Source organism: Tursiops truncatus, chromosome 15, assembly GCF_011762595.2.
Source record: "Tursiops truncatus isolate mTurTru1 chromosome 15, mTurTru1.mat.Y, whole genome shotgun sequence".
Taxonomy (NCBI): Eukaryota; Metazoa; Chordata; class Mammalia; order Artiodactyla; family Delphinidae; genus Tursiops; species Tursiops truncatus.
Genome location: NC_047048.1, coordinates 75,477,901 through 75,496,204, shown reverse-complemented (window position 1 = coordinate 75,496,204; position 18,304 = coordinate 75,477,901). Strand labels below are relative to the sequence as shown.

The following is an 18,304-nucleotide window of genomic DNA, read 5'->3' as shown; positions in this document are numbered from 1 at the left end:
CCCACGTTGCTTTGCCTGCACAGCGCTTGATGAAGAGCACAAACAGACAGCATTGGCATTTGGGCTGCTTGATTGTATTTCTCACTGTAAGTTAATTTCTCACATCAGGTTAGTGTTATTATTCTTTTTTTAATTTATTTTTTATTTTTTTTGCGGTTCGCGGGCCTCTCACTGTTGTGGCCTCTCCTGTCGTGGAGCACAGGCTCCGGACGCGCAGGCTCAGCGGCCATGGCTCACGGGCCCAGCCGCTCCGCGGCATGTGGGATCTTCCCAGACCCGGGGCAGGAACCCGTGTCCCCTGCATCGGCAGGCGGACTCTCAACCACTGCGCCACCAGGGAAGCCCCTATTATTCTTTTAATCCTCATATCCAAGCCCTCATTTGACAGATGAGAAAACTGAGGCCCAGAGAGTCTTGGCAGCTTTCCTGAGACCACGCAGCTTGGTGGCAGTGGGGTGAGACTCAGCCAGGTCTGCTGACTGCCTGGGGCTCTGGCCACTGTTCCCAAAGTGCCTGCCCCTGAGAAGGGCTTGGTCCAGACCCCTGCTCTGACCACGCCCCCCCATCCCTTCTCACAGAAAGTCCGTCCACAGGAACTCAGTGAGGTCTCGAATGCCTGTGAAATCCTCCAAGATGTATGGCATGCTGCGGAAGGGGTCTGTCTGCTCGGATCCCAAGCCACAGCAAGTGAAGAAGATCTTTGAAGCACTGAAGAGAGGCCTCAAGTAAGGATGGCTATTCGTGGCCTTTAACAAGTGCATTCTTTGTCCTCGTCTGCTCGGTCCTCTCTGCCTCTTCCTGGGGAACGTGGGTGGGTCTCTGCTGTAAGAGGCCACAGAGGGAGCTCCTGGTTATCTGTTTAGTCAACAAGCATGTCCTGGGTGCAGCCATGTGCTTGGCCCTGTCCTTGGGCACCGGGGACACAGTGAATACGGCAGGGGGACCCTGGTCTCATGGAGCTCACGGTGTGGAGGGGGAGACGGTGATAAAAAGTAATGTGATCAATACCGTAACTTCCACGAGCCCAGAGGGCAGTGAGGGAGGTGATGGAGAGACAGCGTGTGGAAGGCCTGTCACACAGGGCTGCCCGGAGAGCTTCACTGAGGAGGTCCTGGTGGTTTCCGAGAAGGAGCCATCGTGCTGGCCTCTGGGGGACAAGCATCTTGGGCAGAGGGAACGGCACGGGCAAAGGCCCTGCAGTAGGAGCTTGCACAACAGCTGGAGGTCAGGGAGGCTGGATTCAAGTGAGGAAGAGACTGACTGATAACTGAGCAGAGGTGGGAACAGGAAGATTCAGTCACTTATTCCCCATATTTTTATTGAGGGCTTATCAAGTGCCAGGCGCAGGGTACGGGAATGAACAAAACACAAAAACCCCTGCCCCCGCGGAGCTGACATCCCAGTGGGGGACACACAGACAATAAACAATATAGAAAAGTAGGATAGAGAGTATGTCAGGGGGTGGTAGCTCCTATGGAGGAAAACAAATCAGGGTAGGAGGTGTGCGGTTGATTTTAAATAAGGTGTTCAAGGAAGGGCTCACTAAGAAGGTGACATTTGAGCAAAAACCTGAAGAGGTGAGCCCTGCAGATGACGGGAGAACATTTCAAGCCAAAGGAGCCACTTGTGCAAAGACCCTGGGGCAGGAGCATGATCGGCCCATTAGGGGCACAGTGGTCGGGTCAGCATGGGAGCTGAGGTGGGGGAGGGGTATTCGCACATTTGCCAAATGGAAGGCTTTTCCTTCTTCCTGGGATGCCCTGTCCTGCTCTCCACCTCTTGTGACCTGCTCTTCATCCCTCACTAATTAATAATAATAATAATAATAATAATAATAACAGCGGCAGCAGCTCTATGACTTGTTTGGTGCTTCGTGTCCCTGATGCCGTGAGAGACTCTCTCAGCCTCCTTTTCCAGGCGAGAAACTGAGTCCCAAAGATGGGAAGCATCTTGTCCAGGATCCCACAGCCAGGAAGCAGAGAGTGGGGCTCCAGGGCCAAGGCTGCCTGCCCCGCTGTCCCCCGGGCTTAGGGTAAATGTCACCTCCCTCCGTGCCGGTGCCTGGCTCCCTACACAGGGGTCATCCCACAGTGCGCCCGGCGCCGGTGCTGCATGGGAGCCGGGGATGTGCCCAGAGGGTGGAGGCCTATCTCCAAGGTGCCGCTCTCCCAGGAAAGCTTCTGGTGATTCCTGTGAGGACCGCACATTTGAGACGTGTCTGGGGTCAAGGGCATCTCCTTCTTCCTGGGGAGCCCAACCCCTGAGGGAGCTGTGGTCTGACAGAAGGTAGTGTAAGTGGGCCCAGAGAGGGTGAGTCACCTTCCTGGGGTAAGCCAGCAAATCTACAATGGAGCAGGACGGGGCCCCCACCTGGCCCCCAAGTCCAGACCTCAGGTTTCATGTCCGAGTCTCTTTTTGGCGGAAAACACAACATGAAAAGTCCCCTCGGGCCCATGGCTTTTTCTGTGCCTTCCAGAGTGGGTTTGTCAGGCCCCTTTCTGGGCCTGGGCATCCAGACAGCAGGACGGCCTGCCTTTGGCTGTGAGGGAGGTGTGCTCTCTGTAACTTCCCCACGGGCTGGGGTGAAGACACTGGACTCTGGAGGCCACTGCCTGGTTTCAGACCTGGGTTCAGCCTCTTCCCTGCTGTGTGACCCTGCGCTGAGTTGCTTCAGGGTCAGTTTGCCCATCTCTAAAATGGGTATAATAACAGTAGTTCCTGTTTGCAGGGCTGTTTGGGGAATTACCTAAGGGATTCCCTATTTTGTACAGCGCTGGGCGCACAGCCCTGGGTGTGTGGGATGTGGAGGCTGGGAGAGCTGGGACTGGGCTTCCTGGGGCTGGGCTGAGTCTGCCCTCTGACCCCTGAGCCTGCTGACCACCCCCTGCTGGTGGCCGTGGCTGCCTCCTCCCTGGAACTCTGCTCATCTGCCTGTTTCTTTCCTTTCTCTGCTCCTTTTCCAACTCCTTTTCCTTGTTCTCCTCACAGGGAGTATCTGTGCGTCCAGCAGGCCGAGCTGGATTACCTGTCAGGACGCCACAAGGACACCCGCAGGAATTCCAGGCTGGTGAGACCCCTCCCGGGCCCTTCCCAGGCGAGGAGCCTTGGCCAGGGTTCCAAGATGGACCCTCTTTCACCCCGTTGCCTGCATCACGGGTGTGAATCTCAGTCTTGGAACTCAGAGGCCTAAGGAGTGACGTTTATTTTTGATGAATGAACCTCACTTGGACCTGGATGAATTTAACCTCGCAGACTGGTGGGAAGCTCCCGGCAGCCCCCCGCCCTCACATGGTGCAGCAGTTCACACATCTTTGGGCCACCTCCCTTTAGTTCTAGAAGTAACTGTAAGGTAGGCGGGTGTACAGAGGGGTGTCTACGTTACATGGCCCTATTCTGTAGCGCTTGGCCATCTGGGCCCCCTGCAATCAGGGTGGCTTACATGATGGCAGGAAATTGGATCAGGCATTGAATCCAGGGTGTGTCACTGTGCCAGTGGCCCTGACACCGTCCGTCCTTGATCATCCCTGCGTGTTCCCACAACGTCCAGCGGCTCTGCAGTTTTGCTCTCATCCGAGTGGCATCTTTGAGGCTGCCCTGGGGCCTGTCTAGCCCAGGATTCACCTGCTCTGGGCTTCTGCCACCCCCTTAGCAAAGCCAGATTTAGAAGAAACAAAACAAACGCCACAAAAAACCAATACCAAAAACAAACCAAAAAAAGAGGATGCCCAGTTAAATTTGATTTTCAGATAACAAATCATTTTTCAGTATGTCCCATGCAATCTTCAGGACACAGTTATACTAAAAAAAAAAAAAAAGTATTCATTGTTTATTGGAAATTTAAATGTGACTGGGGGTCTTGTATTTTTTTTTTTGGCCACGCTGTGCAGCATGCGGGATCTTAGTTCCCTGACCAGGGATCGAACCCGTGTCCCCTGTAGTGGAAGCGTGGAGTCCTAACTACTGGACCACCAGGGAATTCCCTGGGTATCTTGCATTTTATCTGCTGGCACTGCCAGGACCCCACTGCTGGGTGCCTGCATCTCTCCAGTGGGGAGGCTTTCTTTTGCATCTTGGGGAGTCCCCCCCAGCCCCTCTTCTCTATCCGGCTGCTGCCTTGTGAAAACCCCTCCTGTCCTTAATGATAACTTCTGGAAGCAGAAACCAGGAGGCCTTGATGTCTATGGTTTTCTCTAGCTCATTCCAGCCCTGCTCCTCCAAGGGCCAAGGCAGAGGGCGGGTCACCGGCTTGATGGAGGGGGTGGGGAATGAATCTATCAAAGTCGTGTCCCCTCACCTCTATATCCTGGCCCCAGCAAAGAAGACCTCAGGGGTCGACAGGGTGGGAGATGCAGGGCTCCCAGCCTGCCGGCCCACTTGGAGAAGGGAAGGCCGGGCAAACTCACTCATGCCTTGTCCTTGGTGGGCAAATGGGTCAGTGCAGAGGCGGAAGGAGGCGCTGCCTGGTTCCCGGCCCTTCCGAGCACTGGCCGAGCCTCCCTCTCTTGTGGGTGTGGCTGTTCTCACGTCCTCCGGTCTCTCTTTCTCTGTTCTAGAAGTAACTCTAAGGGACGCAAGGTTTATGTAAAGGTCTGTATGTGTTAGCTACTCCCATTTCATAAGTGGGCACACTGAGGCAGGGAAGGGGCAGCAACTGCATTGGGGCCACCCAGAGGGACGATGCACCTGGGGTCCGGTTCTCAGTTTCTGAGAAGTTGCTGTGCAGTTACTTTTCTTTCCAAAGCCTTGGGAACTTTCCTATTTCTTAATTTCTTGCATAGAGTTGTTTTTGTGTGTGTTTTTAAAGAAAATATTTATTTATTTTGCCTGCGCCAGGTCTTAGTTGCAGCACTAGGGATCTTTTAGTTGAGGCATGCAAACTCTTAGTTGCGGCATGCATGCGGGGATCTAGTTCCCTGACCAGGAATTGAACCAGGGGCCCCTGCATTGGGAGCGTGGAGTCTTAACCACTAGACCACCAGAGAAGTCCCCTTACATAGAGTTTTAATTTCATAATCCTACACGTACAATGTCACATAAATGCATACTTAGGAAAAGAGACGTTGGCACGGGGTTAATCCATCTTTTCCTTCTTGCCTGACTGGTTCCCGTCTGCAATCTTCTCTGTCCCACCCTGTTTAGCCCTTGAGGACAATCTAGTCTTTATCTTTCCATATTTTCCTCCCTGGTCACATACTCATGCAAATATACAGATTGTGCATATAGAGTGGTTTGGTTAACAGTTGTCTTACAAAAATGAAATCGCAACTTACATACTCTCCCGCCTCTTAGTCCTTCTCCTTAGTGGATCGCCAACCTTGTGGAAATGCATCCAGGCTCAGATATAGTGACTCTAACCCATGTGGGCAAAGCAGGGCCTGTTTTGGAATTAAAGTTTATCCGAACACAGCCCACACCCATCATTTACATATTGTCTGTGGCCGCTTTCATGCTCCAGTGGCAGAAACCATGTGGTCTGCAAAGCTGCGATATTTACTATCTGGCCCTTTATACAAAGGTTCCCCCATCCCGACAATATATTCTTTTCATTGGCTACACCGTGGACCCCTGCGAATCTGGATGGACCAGTCCGGATTTGCAGTTTCCTTAGACCTGAACTCCTGGGTGGTGCTGGCCGCCTCTCCCCACTCTCAATTCCTCTGGTCATGGCTGAAGTCACCCCTTAAATAATCAAATTGCACTGGTTCCCCTCTTGTTGAGTTTACACCGTCCTTTACTCTTCGTAACTACCCTGTGGGGTCGGTGCTGTTGGTACCCCACTTTACATAAGGAAATGGAGGCTCAGACAGGTAGAGAAACTTGCCTGGGACACACAGCTGGCAAATAGAGTCAGGCCTAGAGTTGCCTCACCCAAAGCCCGTGTGTTTACTCATTCTTTCTGCTTGGCCTGGACCACAGCTTGCTGACTGCAGGCCTCAGAGGACGGAGTGGCCGCTGGCTTTTTGTCCTCTGAGCTCAGGCGCCCCTGGGATGTAGCCTCATGGTCTTGGAGGAGCACTGGAGTCCTGACTCCCTCCTTCCTCTCCTCCCCTGCAGGCTTTCTATTATGACCTGGACAAGGTGAGGGAAACTCCTGTCCGCACGTGGTAAGCAAGGTGGGCCATGGCTGGGCCTGGCTGGATGAGAATAACGTCTTTGCTTGCATTCCATCCTCCTGGCTGTCCCATGGGAGGAATACTTGGGTTTCCTCCCCACTTTACAAATGGGGAAACTGAGGCTCAGTGATGCGCCTTCTTTAGGGATGGTGAGGGGCTGGCCTGGCGTTGAGCGCAGCTCTGTGTGTCAGTACCTGGAGGAGGGTGGCAGGGGCTGGGGGGGAGTGTGGGCAGGCTACTTTTGAAGCATCTTCTCTTCTTCTGGGAGAAGCAAACACGCTCTGTGGAAAGGCACATTCGGAAGATGGAGTTTCACATCAGCAAGGTCAGCCTGGCTTCGGGGGGTGTCTCCCGGCTTGCTGGGCCTCTGCTGGGTTAGCAGTGGGGCGGTGGCGGGAGGTTCTCTGGGTGCCAGGTGGCTGGAGAGAGCCGAGGAGCAGAGCCTGCAGGGGCTGAGCCCTGAGATGGGGATCAGGGGGTTGGGGTTAGAGGGCTGGGAATGTTGAGTCCCACCACCCGATCATACAGATGGGATTGCAGAGGCCCAGAGAGGGACAAGGATTGGCCCAGGGTCGCACAGCAAGTGCCTTAAGCTTTATATTCTGCAAACTCTTCCGTGAGCTTGCTCTACTCCCCCAGGAGCCCAGTGGGCGGACAGAATATCACAAACCCACCTTCCCTGTTTCACAATTGAAAAATCGGGCAGGGAGAGGGGAAGCGATGCACCCACCCGGCCAGCTCACTAGTTTTTACTGTGCACCCGCTGGGTGCCAGCCTCTGCCAGGTGCTGGCGATGCGGAGCGGACGAGACAGACGTGGTCCTTGCCCCGCGGGCGCACAGTCTACGGGGGTGGGACCGCCGGGGTGGGGTCGGCTGCTCGGGGGCGAGCGACTGGCAGGTCGGGGCCCCGCCCCTCGGCGTGCGGCGCGCCCACTGGCCCGTGCGCCCCGCAGGTGGACGAACTCTACGAAGGCTACTGCATCCAGTGCCGCCTGCGAGACGGCGCCTCCAACATGCAGCGGGCCTTCTCCCAGTGCCCGCCGAGCCGCGCCTCCCGAGAGAGCCTGCAAGAGCTGGGCCGCAGCCTGCAGGAGTGCACCGAGGTGGGCGGCGGTGGCGGGCAGCGCCGCGAGGGTCGGGCCGGTCTTGGGGCTCCCTGGGCCCTGAGGAAGCCTCTCTCTCTGCCCGGGGGCCTCTGTCTGGCAGGGTCTGTGCGTCCCCCGTGGCCGAGCCCGGGGGCAGGCGGTGAGCCACCTTGTGTGGGGCTTTGCAGGACATGTGGCTCATCGAGGGGGCCCTGGAGGTTCACTTGGGCGAGTTCCACGTCAGGATGAAAGGTAACAGGACAGGGCTGAGAGTGGCTGGGCCGGTGCCAGTGTGGAGGGAGCATCAGGCCTTCTTGGGGGCCCTGGGGCTTGTGCAGAGGGTTGGTCAGAATCCCGGGGGTCCAGGCCCAGCCCTCGTTTCCACTCCTGTGACTTGTGACCTCGGGCAAGTCCTATCCCCTCTCTGAGTTGAAAGTGAGGGCCCAGGCCTGTCCACTGTCATCATGAAGGCCTATCCCCCCATCCCCCGAAGCTGATACCCACCCTGTGATGGGGGGGCTCCTCGTGTGAGGGCCTGTGGCCCATGGGGCAGGGACGGAGGAGAGTGGAGAGAGTAGCCCGTCTCTGTGTTCCAGGCTTGGTGGGCTACGCACGCCTCTGTCCGGGAGACCAGTATGAGGTACACCACGCTCCGGGCGGGATCAGACCTCAGGGCTCCTCACCAGGCCTTTGGGGGTTGGGAGCTGCTGGCAACCAGGGCCCCAGCTGGGTTTCTGTCCCCGCCCCGACCCAGTTGGCAGGGAGGGCCCCCAGGCAGGGGGCAAGGGGGGCGGCTGACCCCTCCCTCCGTGGGCCTGGCCCACAGGTGCTCCTGCGCCTGGGCCGCCAGCGCTGGAAGCTGAGGGGCCGGATCGAGTCTGACGACAGCCAGACCTGGGACGAGGAGGAGAAGGTCTTCATCCCCACCCTGCACGAGAACTTGGAGATCAAGGTGGGTGGGGCTTAGGGGCGGGGCCGGGGCGCCGCGGGGGGGGGGCTTGGCTCCGACACCACCCAGAACTCCCCATCCCCGCAGGTGACAGAGCTTCGGGGCCTGAGCTCGCTGGCGGTGGGCACAGTGACCTGCGACATCACCGACTTCTTCACAACCCGGCCGCAGGTCATCGTGGTGGACATCACAGAGCTGGGCACCATCAAGCTGCAGCTGGAGGTGCTGTGGAAGTGAGTCGGGGTAGCCGCCTCCCCCTGCCCGGGGCCCACTGCCCCGACTGGAGGCCGGCCCCAAACTCCCACCCAGAGAGGAGGGGGCGGGGTGGGGGGAAGGGGGCTCGCCGGCTCCCCCTGGTGGCCTAACCACGCCTTAGCATCCACCTTGGGCAGCCCTGCCCTCATCCTGCCTGCCCCCCAGACAGGCTGGGGCCCAGACCCTTGCCTGCAGCCCTGCCTACCCCACTGCCCTCGCCCCTCTCACTTTTGATTCCCTTCTCACTTTTGACCCAGTGGCTGTTAAAGACCTGGCTGGGGACTTCCCTGGTGGTCCACTGGTTAAGACTCCACGCTCCCAATACAGGGGGCCCCGGTTGGACCCCTGGTCAGGGAAAAAGATCCCACATGCCGCGGCTAAGAGCCCGCATGCCACAACTAAGAGCCCGCATGCTGCAACTAAGAGCCCTCATGCCACAGCTAAGAGCCCGCATGCTGCAGCTAAGAGCCTGCATGCCGCAACTACGACCCAGTGCAGCCAAATAAATAAATATTAAAAAATAAAATAAAATAAAGACCTGGGCTGGCCAGGACCCTTTCCAGCAGCCTCCTGGGCTGGGTTCCTGGGAGAAGCCTGCCTCTGCCCAGGAGGACTGGCTTTGCTGTGCCCACCTCATTCCCCGCTGACCCCTGCCACCCATCAGGCATAACGCCGAGTGGTCACCTTGAGTCCTCCCTGGGCCACAGCCCACAGCCCCATGGATGGGGGACACGCGTGAGAACGACCCCTGCCCAGGGTGGGGCTCTCCACTGTGCATGCCATTTCAGTGAGCGCTGGTGGTTTCCACAGGTTTTGGTTTTGGTAGCAGAGCTCTTTCTCCCAGATGAAACCTTGGGTTTCGAGGAAATTCCCTTCTCCTCATTCCCCAGGGCAGGTGCTGCAGGAGCAAAGGGGCTGAGACGCACTTCCTCTACTCTGGTGCTTCTTGTGACCAGTTGGGGCCGGTCTCTCCTTCCTCCCTGGGGTGGGGTCCGAGCCGGGGTCACTGGAGCCACTGCCCTCTCCCCGGTGAGCTGGGTGAATTTGGACAAGTGACACCCCAGCTTCAGTGTCTTCATTTGTCTAGCAGGGCTGAGCACGCCTCTCAAGTGTACGGGGCAGGGGGTGGCCCAGCGCCATGCAGCCCCAAGCCGGGCAAGTCCAAGGACCCGGGTATCCTGCCGGCCTGCAGCTGCCCTGGGCAGGCAGTGCCTCTGAGCCTCAGGCCCTCGTGGCTGGGCTGGGCCCCAGGTGTTGCGAGCTAGGCCTGTGTGCAGGGAGGCACGAGGCAGGGAGGGCTGACCCACGCCTGCCTGCTCCAAGGGCAGGCGAGGGCCGGGCTGACGCATCACTTCCTCACCCTGGATCTGCAGCCTTCCCTGTGACTGGCGCCCCCTGACCGATGAGGAATCTGAGGGGGGCAGTGACGTGGCTAACCCAGAAGACGGCAGAGCCGAGTGTCCACCTCTGGTCTGCTGAGCTTCTCGAAAGGCCTCTAAAGGGGGGGTGTCATTCACCTGTGTGGCGGCCGAGTGCCGCCCCTCGCCATCTGGCTAAGGGCGTTCAGGGCAGCGAGCCTCTGAGAGACGTGGCCAGAAGGGTTGAGAACGTGGATTTGGAGTCCCCTGGCTGTGCCTGCCCCTCCCCGAGCCTCCACCTCCTGGGTCCTGTCTGTGCTCCAGTGTCCTCCGGCCACCGATGACACCCTGGCCTCTGCTCTCCTCCAGCCCGTTTGATACCGAGAGCTTCCTGGTGTCGCCCAGCCCCACGGGCAAGTTCTCCGTGGGCAGCAGGAAGGGCTTCTTGTACAACTGGACACCCCCGAGCACCCCCAGCTTCCGGGAGAGATACTACCTGGTGAGTGAGCCGCGCCGGGCAGGGGTGCCGTGGTTCTAGCTGGGACCGGGAGTGGGGGGGACTCCCCAGGGGCCAGCACAGGGGGTGGGCTGAGCAGCAAACTTTGGGCTCAGCCTCCCTTGTTTGGGGGTCATCCTGGGTGTTTTTCTGTACTTTTTCTTTCTCGCAGCCAAGCCCTCCATTCTGGGGCCTCTGGACTTGGTCCTGGGCTCGGCTGGTTCTTCTGGATGCCTGGGATGGGGTTCTCTGGATGGTTCTACCACCCCAGCCATGACCTTGGCCTCCAGTCTGTTTTACCCTTTAGTATACGTTTCCAGTAGGTAATACCTTGACACCCTGTACAGTAAAATACCTCTTTCCTGTGGCCTCCAGGGACCTGGGTCCCCTCCTTAGCACCAACTACTCTTGTCACCTTCCTCCATATTCCTCCAGAGATGCTCTGTGCCGTCTGGGAGCAGATGCCTCTTCCCCAGCCTTTCTCCCACAGCAGCCCTTAACCGAGTGATGTACTGGACACTGTCATTCCCAGAGCGCTCCTCATTCTTTGTTTGCACGGTGCAGCATTCCACATTTGGCTAAAAATCGCACTTTGTTTAACAAGATATTGAGGTTCAGTTATTTGCTGTTACCAACGACGGGGCTGTAAATAACCTGGTGCACACGTCATCCTGCATGTGTTCAAGTATCTTCCCAAAGCAGGTGCCCCAGTGAGGGTCCAGGGACAGAGACAAAAACAAGGACATTCTGTCAAGCCCAGAGGGAGGGTGATGCTGAGCTGGATGAACCTGTCTCCCACCTCTGGACCTTAGGTGCGGAAGGCAGCTTTATATGAGCTGGGCAACTTGTGCATTTAGAGGAAACGTGATTGTCTGGCCAGGGTGGTCCCAGTGTACTTTGGTTGAAAAATCGTCTATGGTTAAGAGCATGGACTCTGGAGCCAGATGGCCTGGGGTCCAAATTCTGTCTATGCCTTTCATCTGCTGTGTGACCTTGGGCAAGTCATTCAACCTCTCTGGACTTCAATTTCCGTATCAGAGAAATGAGAACAACAGCACCGCCCTGATGGGGCTTTGTAAGGGTTAAATGACTTAGTTAATGAGGAGTGCTTACAAGAATGCCTGGCAAAAACAGATGGTGCTGTCTGAACATCAACCATTATTATTGGTTCGGTTGGTGAGGGGGAGGGGTTCGGGTTTATGTCAGCTCGCCTGGATTAAAACTCTCGCACTTTGATCCTCGCCTGTGTGGCCTGAGGATGAGCCAGTGCCCACCCTCAGGGAGGTGTGGTGATGGTTAAATGAGGTCTGACTCAGAGACTGGGGCTGGAAAGGAGGGCATTAGAAGGGTGATGAGGGATAAGGGCAGAGAGGTGCCAGGCTCTTATCAGCACTTCCGGGCTGCCAGTCACCTTGGTGGACCTCAGTCATCTTGAGAATGTGCGTATGCAGAGCAAGGGTCTGTGGGGGAAGCCCTCTGGGGGCCTCGCTGTGATCCCTGGGGCAGCTGGTGAGTCTGCTCCCGCATCCCCCTCTCCAGTCTGTCCTGCAGCAGCCGGCACAGCAAGCCTTGCTGCTGGACAGGCCGAGGGCCACCTGCATCCTCAGCTGCCTGTCCGACGGTGACCTTCGGGGGCCTGGCCTGCGGAGCCGGAGTCAGGAGCTGCCTGAGATGGACTCCTTTAGCTCCGAGGACCCCCGAGACACTGAGACCAGCACAACAGCATCCGCCTCGGACGTGGGCTTCCTGCCCTTGGCCATTGGCCCCAACACCTCCATTGAAGAGGGGGCCCAGGAGGACCCCCCACCCCTGGGCCTCCTGCCAGAGGTGTTCCACCTGGCGGAAGGCTCATTTGTGGAGCAGCCTGGGTGGAGAAATTTGGGAGTAGAAAGCCTCGACCTGCCACGGGGCTCCCCCTTCCGCAACCACGTGATCCCCGGAGGCCAGGAAGGCCACGATGAAGCAGAAACCGAGGATGGAGTGGATGGGCCCGGGGTGCCCCTCGAGAGGCCCCTGCAGGATGTCCTGGATTTACTGAGGTCCACGGACCCTGCCCCGCCCCAGCTCCGGGAGCTGGAGTACCAGGTCCTCAGCTTCAGGGACCGGCTGAAGGTACGTTTATTCTTTGCTGGGCGGAAGTCCTGCTTTGCTGATGGTGTGACAACTGGGAGTGAGATCCTGGGGCAGGGAGCCTGGGCCAGCATCCTGGCCTCACCCCTGTGTAACCCAGGTGGGCGATGTCTCCTCTCTGGGCCTCTATCTGTTCATCAGTCCAATGGGTGTAACAACGGCTCTCAACGACCTGGGAGGAGGATTATAAGAGGAAGTCGGGGCTCAGTGTGGATAACTTGCTCCACGTGCAGCCAGATCCCAGCCCCATCTCACATCTTCTGACCTGGGTGGGTGGGGCTGCAGCTCAGCTTTAAAATTCCCAAGTCGGGGCGTTCTCAGGGTCAGAGCTGGCACTGTGGGAGGCCCCTCACAGCCACACGCCCCACACCAAAACTTCTCCACAGGGCCCACGCCAGGGGCTGTCCTTGGGTGGCTCTCAGAGGTGCTGGCCTGGGCAGGTTATTTCTGTTTTTTTGGTTTACATATACAGATGTACATAAGCTAAAATGTATACTTATATATATATATCTATACATACAGCACCTACCTAGACATCAATTTTTTTTTTGGCCGTGCCCCAAGGCTCGTGGGATCTTAGTTCCCCAACCAGGGATCGAACCCGTGCCCCCTGCAATGGAAGCACGGAGTCCTAACCACTGGACCTCCAGGGAAGTCCCCATACAGCAATTACGTTATGGAACCACTGTCTTTTGTGTTCAGTTCACTGGCACTGAAATAGTTTAACAGCTCTCATCAAAATTCGTTTCGGTTATTCCAGCCCTGACCCCTCCCCCAACATTACAGTTCAGCACAGGTGAAAGTTTAATTTTTCACTTTATATCTAGTAACTTTAAAAACACGTTCGCTGTTTACCACTGCTGTGGTCTTTAAAAAGGACCTGCCAGAAAATTTCAAGAAAAAAATTTAAGAAGTAACGTCACCCTTTTTGTATTTCTTAGCGGCGTTAGTGTGTAGAACCATGCGGGTCGGCACGCACGCAGCTTCTGCCACATACCTGTATTTTTTTTTTTTTTTTTTTTTTTTTTTTTTTTTTGTACGCGGGCCTCTCACTGTTGTGGCCTCTCCCGTTGCGGAGCACAGGCTCTGGACGCGCGGGCTCTGTGGCCATGGCTCACGGGCCCAGCCGCTCCGCGGCATGTGGGATCCTCCCGGACCGGGGCACGAACCCGTGTCCCCTGCATCGGCAGGCGGACTCCCAACCACTGCGCCACCAGGGAAGCCCCCATACCTGTATTTTGAAAAATACACTTTGCATAAACAACCTAAAGTAATACCACAATAGGACAATAATTTTAAACATCTTCGAGGAAATTTTTTTTTTTTTGGGCAAACCAAGTTAGAACAATACAAATGATTATAGGCTATGGTGTTTAGTTTGACTTTTTCAAGAGAAATTATACACATAGGTATAGGTGTATAAATTCACGTATTTATATTCATGTGTATATGTGAGGATTTAATGAGGATTTAATTTTATACGTGTGTATATATATACACGCAGTTAATTCTCACTATTCACAGATTCTGTTTTTGCAAATTCATCTACTTGCTGAAACGTGCTCGTGATGCTTTCGTGGTCATTCAGAGGCACGTGCAAAGGGGCAAATAATTGGAGTCCCCTCATGTGCAAGTTCCCAGCTGAGGCTGAAGGAGATGACACTCTTCCTTCTTTTCTCAGCTCATACTGCACCCAAGTGTCCTTTTCACCGAATATTTAGTGCTACGTTTTCCACATTTCTGTACTTATTTCTGGTGATTTCGCTGTTTGAAACAGCGCCCAAGTGCCAGGCTGAGGTGCTGGCCAGTGTTCCTGACGTGCCTTATGGAGGAAATGTGTGTGTTGGATAAGCTGTGTTCAGGCGTGAGTTAAAATGCCACTGACCTTGGGTTTAGTGTATCAGCGGTACAGCGTCTATATTAAATAAGACGTCTTTAAGCAGACACACAGAAAACAAGGTTACGTATTGATGGGTTGATGAAAATGTTGACCAGAGGCTCACGCCTCTGCATCTCCCCTGGGAGCAATTGTTCAGTTTCAAATCCAGAGATCACGACGTTACACACCGTAACTACCGTGAACAGCAAGAACTGTGTGTGTGCGCATGCGCCTGTGTGTGCGCGCATATATATATGTATATATATGTATATGTATATATATATATTTTTTTTTCTATTGGGCAAGGAAATCTCTGCAACTAGTCTTACTCTTCTGTTGTTGCTCAAGGTTTTCTCTTTGGGCTCAACTTTCAGGAGCCCAGTTCTGGCTCTTGGGGCAGCATCTACTTGGGCTATGCCTTCGGTGCACTTTGTGTGAGACGAGGCCCCTGGGGATGGGAATCAGCCACAGCAGACTTGCCACTGGGAGACTCTGACGACTTGACACCCCCTCCTGCCGCCTCGCCCAGTCAGGGGCTGCCTTAAACTTCCTCTCCTTCCACGTCTCCCCGGGAGAGGAGACACCTGGAACTCAGAGGCTCACCTAGCAGCCTCTGGCCTGGGTTGTTGGGAGTTGTCTGGCCTGACCCACGCCGTATTTAGAAAATAATTTGGAATTAGTTGTTGATAGTTAAAAACTGGGCAGCTCCCCACAAAGTCTAGATTTCCACCTTTTCTTGGAAAACTGAACAAGCTGGCAACCTCAGGCCTCACACTCCGGGTGGCAGGTGGCCCTCTTGGGGGAGGGCCCTGCTCTCCAGCTCTCTCCTGTCATTTGCCCTGTCCCTGTGGGTGTTTGTGACCGGTGAGATTTTTCAGATCTGCCCTCCTTCCAGCTGTCATGCCAGACCTTGTCACAGGCCGTTCGGGAGGGGCCTTGGGGACGCGTCCCCTTGCCCGTCCCTGACGCAGGGGATGGCAGCCCTGCTGAGGGACGGTGACCAGGACGCCGTTAGGGTGGGTATGCTGGGCGGGTGGCCGGGCTGCCCTGAGTTCCAGCTGTCCGTCCATCCGTCCGCAGCCCCGCGGAGCCCGCCGGGAGCACGCGTCCGCCGAGAGCCTGATGGAGTACATCCTGGAGAGCTTCTCCTTCCTCAGCGCCCACATCACCCCGCATGAGTTGGCCCTGTTTGGGGGCTCCCAGGGTCCCCGGTGAGTGCGCCCGTCCCAACGCAGCCCTGGTGACCAGCCTTGGGGCCGGGCTCTCCCACAGCCCGGCCCTGATGTCTGTTTTCTTTATTGTGGCCCCGGCCCCGCCCCGCACAGAGCAGGTCCTCCGTGACCACTGAGTGAACGAGGATACCTCAGCCTGGCCCTTAGCCTTCTGCTCCGAGCGATGGGCTTTTTTTTTTTTTTTTTTAATCTTAAAAAATAACAATAGCGCACTCAGTAGGACCTCTGACCTCTGCGGAGCAATTGCCCAAGCGACCCCGCTCCCAGTTCCTTCTGCACAACTGCCCGCCCTCACCTGCGACACCAACTGCGTTCTCGGTGAAGCAGCTCCCACCTGCCCACTCACACTGGCCTGAGCGCTTCTCCTGCACCCAAAGTTCAGCAGCACAGAAGCGTGTGAACAGGCCACATTTCTCCTCTCTTCTCACGATCCCATGGGGAGGGTGTGGCATCTCCACCCCCCTCAGGGCTCAGGCTCAGCCCCTGCCCGGAGCAGACACAGTGCTGGGTACGCTTATGTGTCACTCACCCCTCACGGCCCCGAGCTTGGGGTTCCTGCCCCCACTTTTCAGATGAATAAACCGAGACTAGGGGAGGCTGACTTATCCAGAGTCACAGAGCTAGGAATTAGTTGGAACCTTAGGCTTCTGCTACAAATTGCACAGGTGCGGGGGGGGGGGCCCCCAATGCCATCCCAGCACCTGTTTTGAGTTGTTGCTACCTTTTGCTGCTTCTCCTTTTCTCTTAGTTTTCTCCTCAGTTTAACTCCATCTCCTTGGGACCTGGAGTTGGCCTCCCTGATCAGAGCTCTCCAGAGAGGGAGGGTTTCCTCTACCCTTGGAGGGAGCTGAACTGCTAACCGAACGGTCACCCGGTTCTTCTCAATTCAACTCAGAAAGGACAAGACTCCACCTCCACCGCCAGCGCTGAAAGCGCCGTCCAGGGAGCTCACGGCTGGTGCCCCAGAGCTGGACGTGCTGCTCACGATTCACCTCCGAATCTGCAAAGCGCTGCTGCAGGTGGGTGAGGAATGGGGGAGGGTGGGGTGGAGTCGGGTGGGGTGGCAGGTTCAAAGCGGGGGTGCTGGTGGTGGTGCTGGTGAATAGTCATGGGGTCCTTATACAGCCCAAGCCCTAAACCGAAGGCAGTGGTTGTGTCTCTTTGAGTGGCAGATGCCAGGACTCCAATCCAAACTGGCTCAGCCGAAAGGAAATTTTTTGGCTCGTAGGATTGAAAGGCCCAGAGGTGGGCTTCAGGCCCAGCTGGATCCAGGGTTTCAAACGTCATCATGACTGAGTCTTTCCCTCTCTCAGCTCTGCTTTCCTGTGTTGGTTGGCTTCACTTTCTGGCAGGCTGGCTCCTGCCGGTGGCAAAGGTGGCTCCTGGCAGCTCCAGCCTGCATCCTGTCGTCTCTACCCCTTTAGCAAAGGAGGAATCCCCAGATGACAGTCAGGGAGCTACCATCGGGATAGAAGAAAGGATGGGCACAGGGCAGGTGGGCGCCACAGGCATGGTGGTTGACCTCAGAGGGCATGTTCTGTGCTAACCCGGAGCATCATGGGTTGCTTCCCAGAAACTGGACTCTCCTAACTTGTCGAAGATGGTCCAGGAGTGCCTCCTGGAAGAAGCTGCACAGCAAAAACAGGTTCTGGAGACGCTTTCTGTGCTTGATTTTGAGAAGGTCAGCAAGGCGACATGCGTTGAAGAGAGTAAGTGCCTGTCCTCCATCCACGGACTGCCCGTGTGCGTGGCAGGAAGTGATGAGGATGAAAGCCCAGGGGGCCTACTCTCCCTTCCCCTAACCCAGAGTTAAATGGAGCCCAGGGGACATGAGTGGGGGCAGTGGCTGGGATCAGACACACACTGTGGGGTGGGAAGGGAGGCCCGCTAGCCTCGGTCAGCTGTGTGACTCTGGGCGAACGATTCACCTCTCTGAGCCTCAGCTTCCCCATCTGTATAGGGGAGGCCGCTGGGTAGGTGTCAGTGAAGGAACCCCAGGGCACATTCAGGGCATACAGTGTGCGGTCAGACAGTAGCTGTGACCCCAGTTCTGCCTCTGCCTCCTCTGTGGGACTTCCCCTTGTCCATAAGGAGAGGCTGGTGACAGCAGCAGCCCCAGGGTTGTCGTGAGGGCTGCAGGTGGTGACCCAGATGAGGTGCTCACAGCCGAAGCTGCTTGTCTCTGCGGGTCACAATGGGACGTGGGAAAGGGACTCTGCGTTAGGCCAGGCCATCCCTCCTCCCCGACCTCTCAGGGCCTAGTGGAAGGACATCTCTGGGCTTCCTCACTGCCTGCTGTTCCCCACCGCCAGTCAGGCTTCTGAGCCTGGGCTTTCAGTCATCCCGCAGGCCACGCGGAGGAAGGGGTGCCTGAAGCTGTGGAGAGGCTGCACGGAGCCCGGCGCGGTCCTGTCCTGCCCTGGTACGGTGCTGCTGGACCAGCTCAAGAAGACGTTCCTGCACAGAGTCCGAGGGAAATACCCGGGACAACTGGAAATAGGTAGCCCCCTGCCTGTGCCCGCCCGCCTCAGAAATGCTTTGTGGATCCTCTGGGGCCTTCAGCATTGCCTCGGCAAGCCTCCTAGTAGCCCCGTCTCCACCTCTGCGAACGCCTTCTCGGCATGAAGTGGAGGCCTTTCTGAAATTGACAACAAGGCATCTCCTTTTCCTGGGGAGAGGAGGGAGGAGTCCGTGAAGCCGGGAGGCTGCAAACGTTAGTGGGCTCGTGCACCTTTCTGACTCCATGGCTTCCACCAGAACCTTAGAGGGGTTGAGAAGGAGCCTTTATGGGAAGGTAGGCAGGACT

At 56.5% G+C, this 18,304-nt stretch overlaps 1 protein-coding gene across 14 annotated transcripts in view; it reads left to right on the top strand.

Annotated features, from left to right (window-relative positions):
• RIPOR3 (RIPOR family member 3) overlaps nucleotides 1-18,304 on the top strand; it is a 74,069-nt gene that overhangs the window by 49,006 nt on the left and 6,759 nt on the right. For 4 of the 14 annotated variants that reach the window (XM_073793099.1, XM_073793095.1, XM_073793098.1 and 1 more), the window contains 14 exons: nucleotides 579-725; nucleotides 2,989-3,067; nucleotides 6,055-6,078; nucleotides 6,382-6,438; nucleotides 7,068-7,217; nucleotides 7,388-7,451; nucleotides 7,796-8,151; nucleotides 8,236-8,381; nucleotides 10,086-10,260; nucleotides 11,797-12,369; nucleotides 15,347-15,477; nucleotides 16,394-16,517; nucleotides 17,072-17,207; nucleotides 17,837-17,998. In XM_073793099.1, the coding sequence (XP_073649200.1) occupies nucleotides 579-725; nucleotides 2,989-3,067; nucleotides 6,055-6,078; nucleotides 6,382-6,438; nucleotides 7,068-7,217; nucleotides 7,388-7,451; nucleotides 7,796-8,151; nucleotides 8,236-8,381; nucleotides 10,086-10,260; nucleotides 11,797-12,369; nucleotides 15,347-15,477; nucleotides 16,394-16,517; nucleotides 17,072-17,207; nucleotides 17,837-17,998 (2,324 nt within the window). Of the gene's footprint in view, nucleotides 1-578; nucleotides 726-2,988; nucleotides 3,068-6,054; nucleotides 6,105-6,381; nucleotides 6,439-7,067; nucleotides 7,218-7,320; nucleotides 7,452-7,795; nucleotides 8,152-8,235; nucleotides 8,382-10,085; nucleotides 10,261-11,796; nucleotides 12,370-15,346; nucleotides 15,478-16,393; nucleotides 16,518-17,071; nucleotides 17,208-17,810; nucleotides 17,999-18,304 lie in introns of those variants that run through there. The other 10 variants (XM_073793100.1, XM_033840890.2, XR_012326395.1 and 7 more) reach the window with 10 other exon arrangements.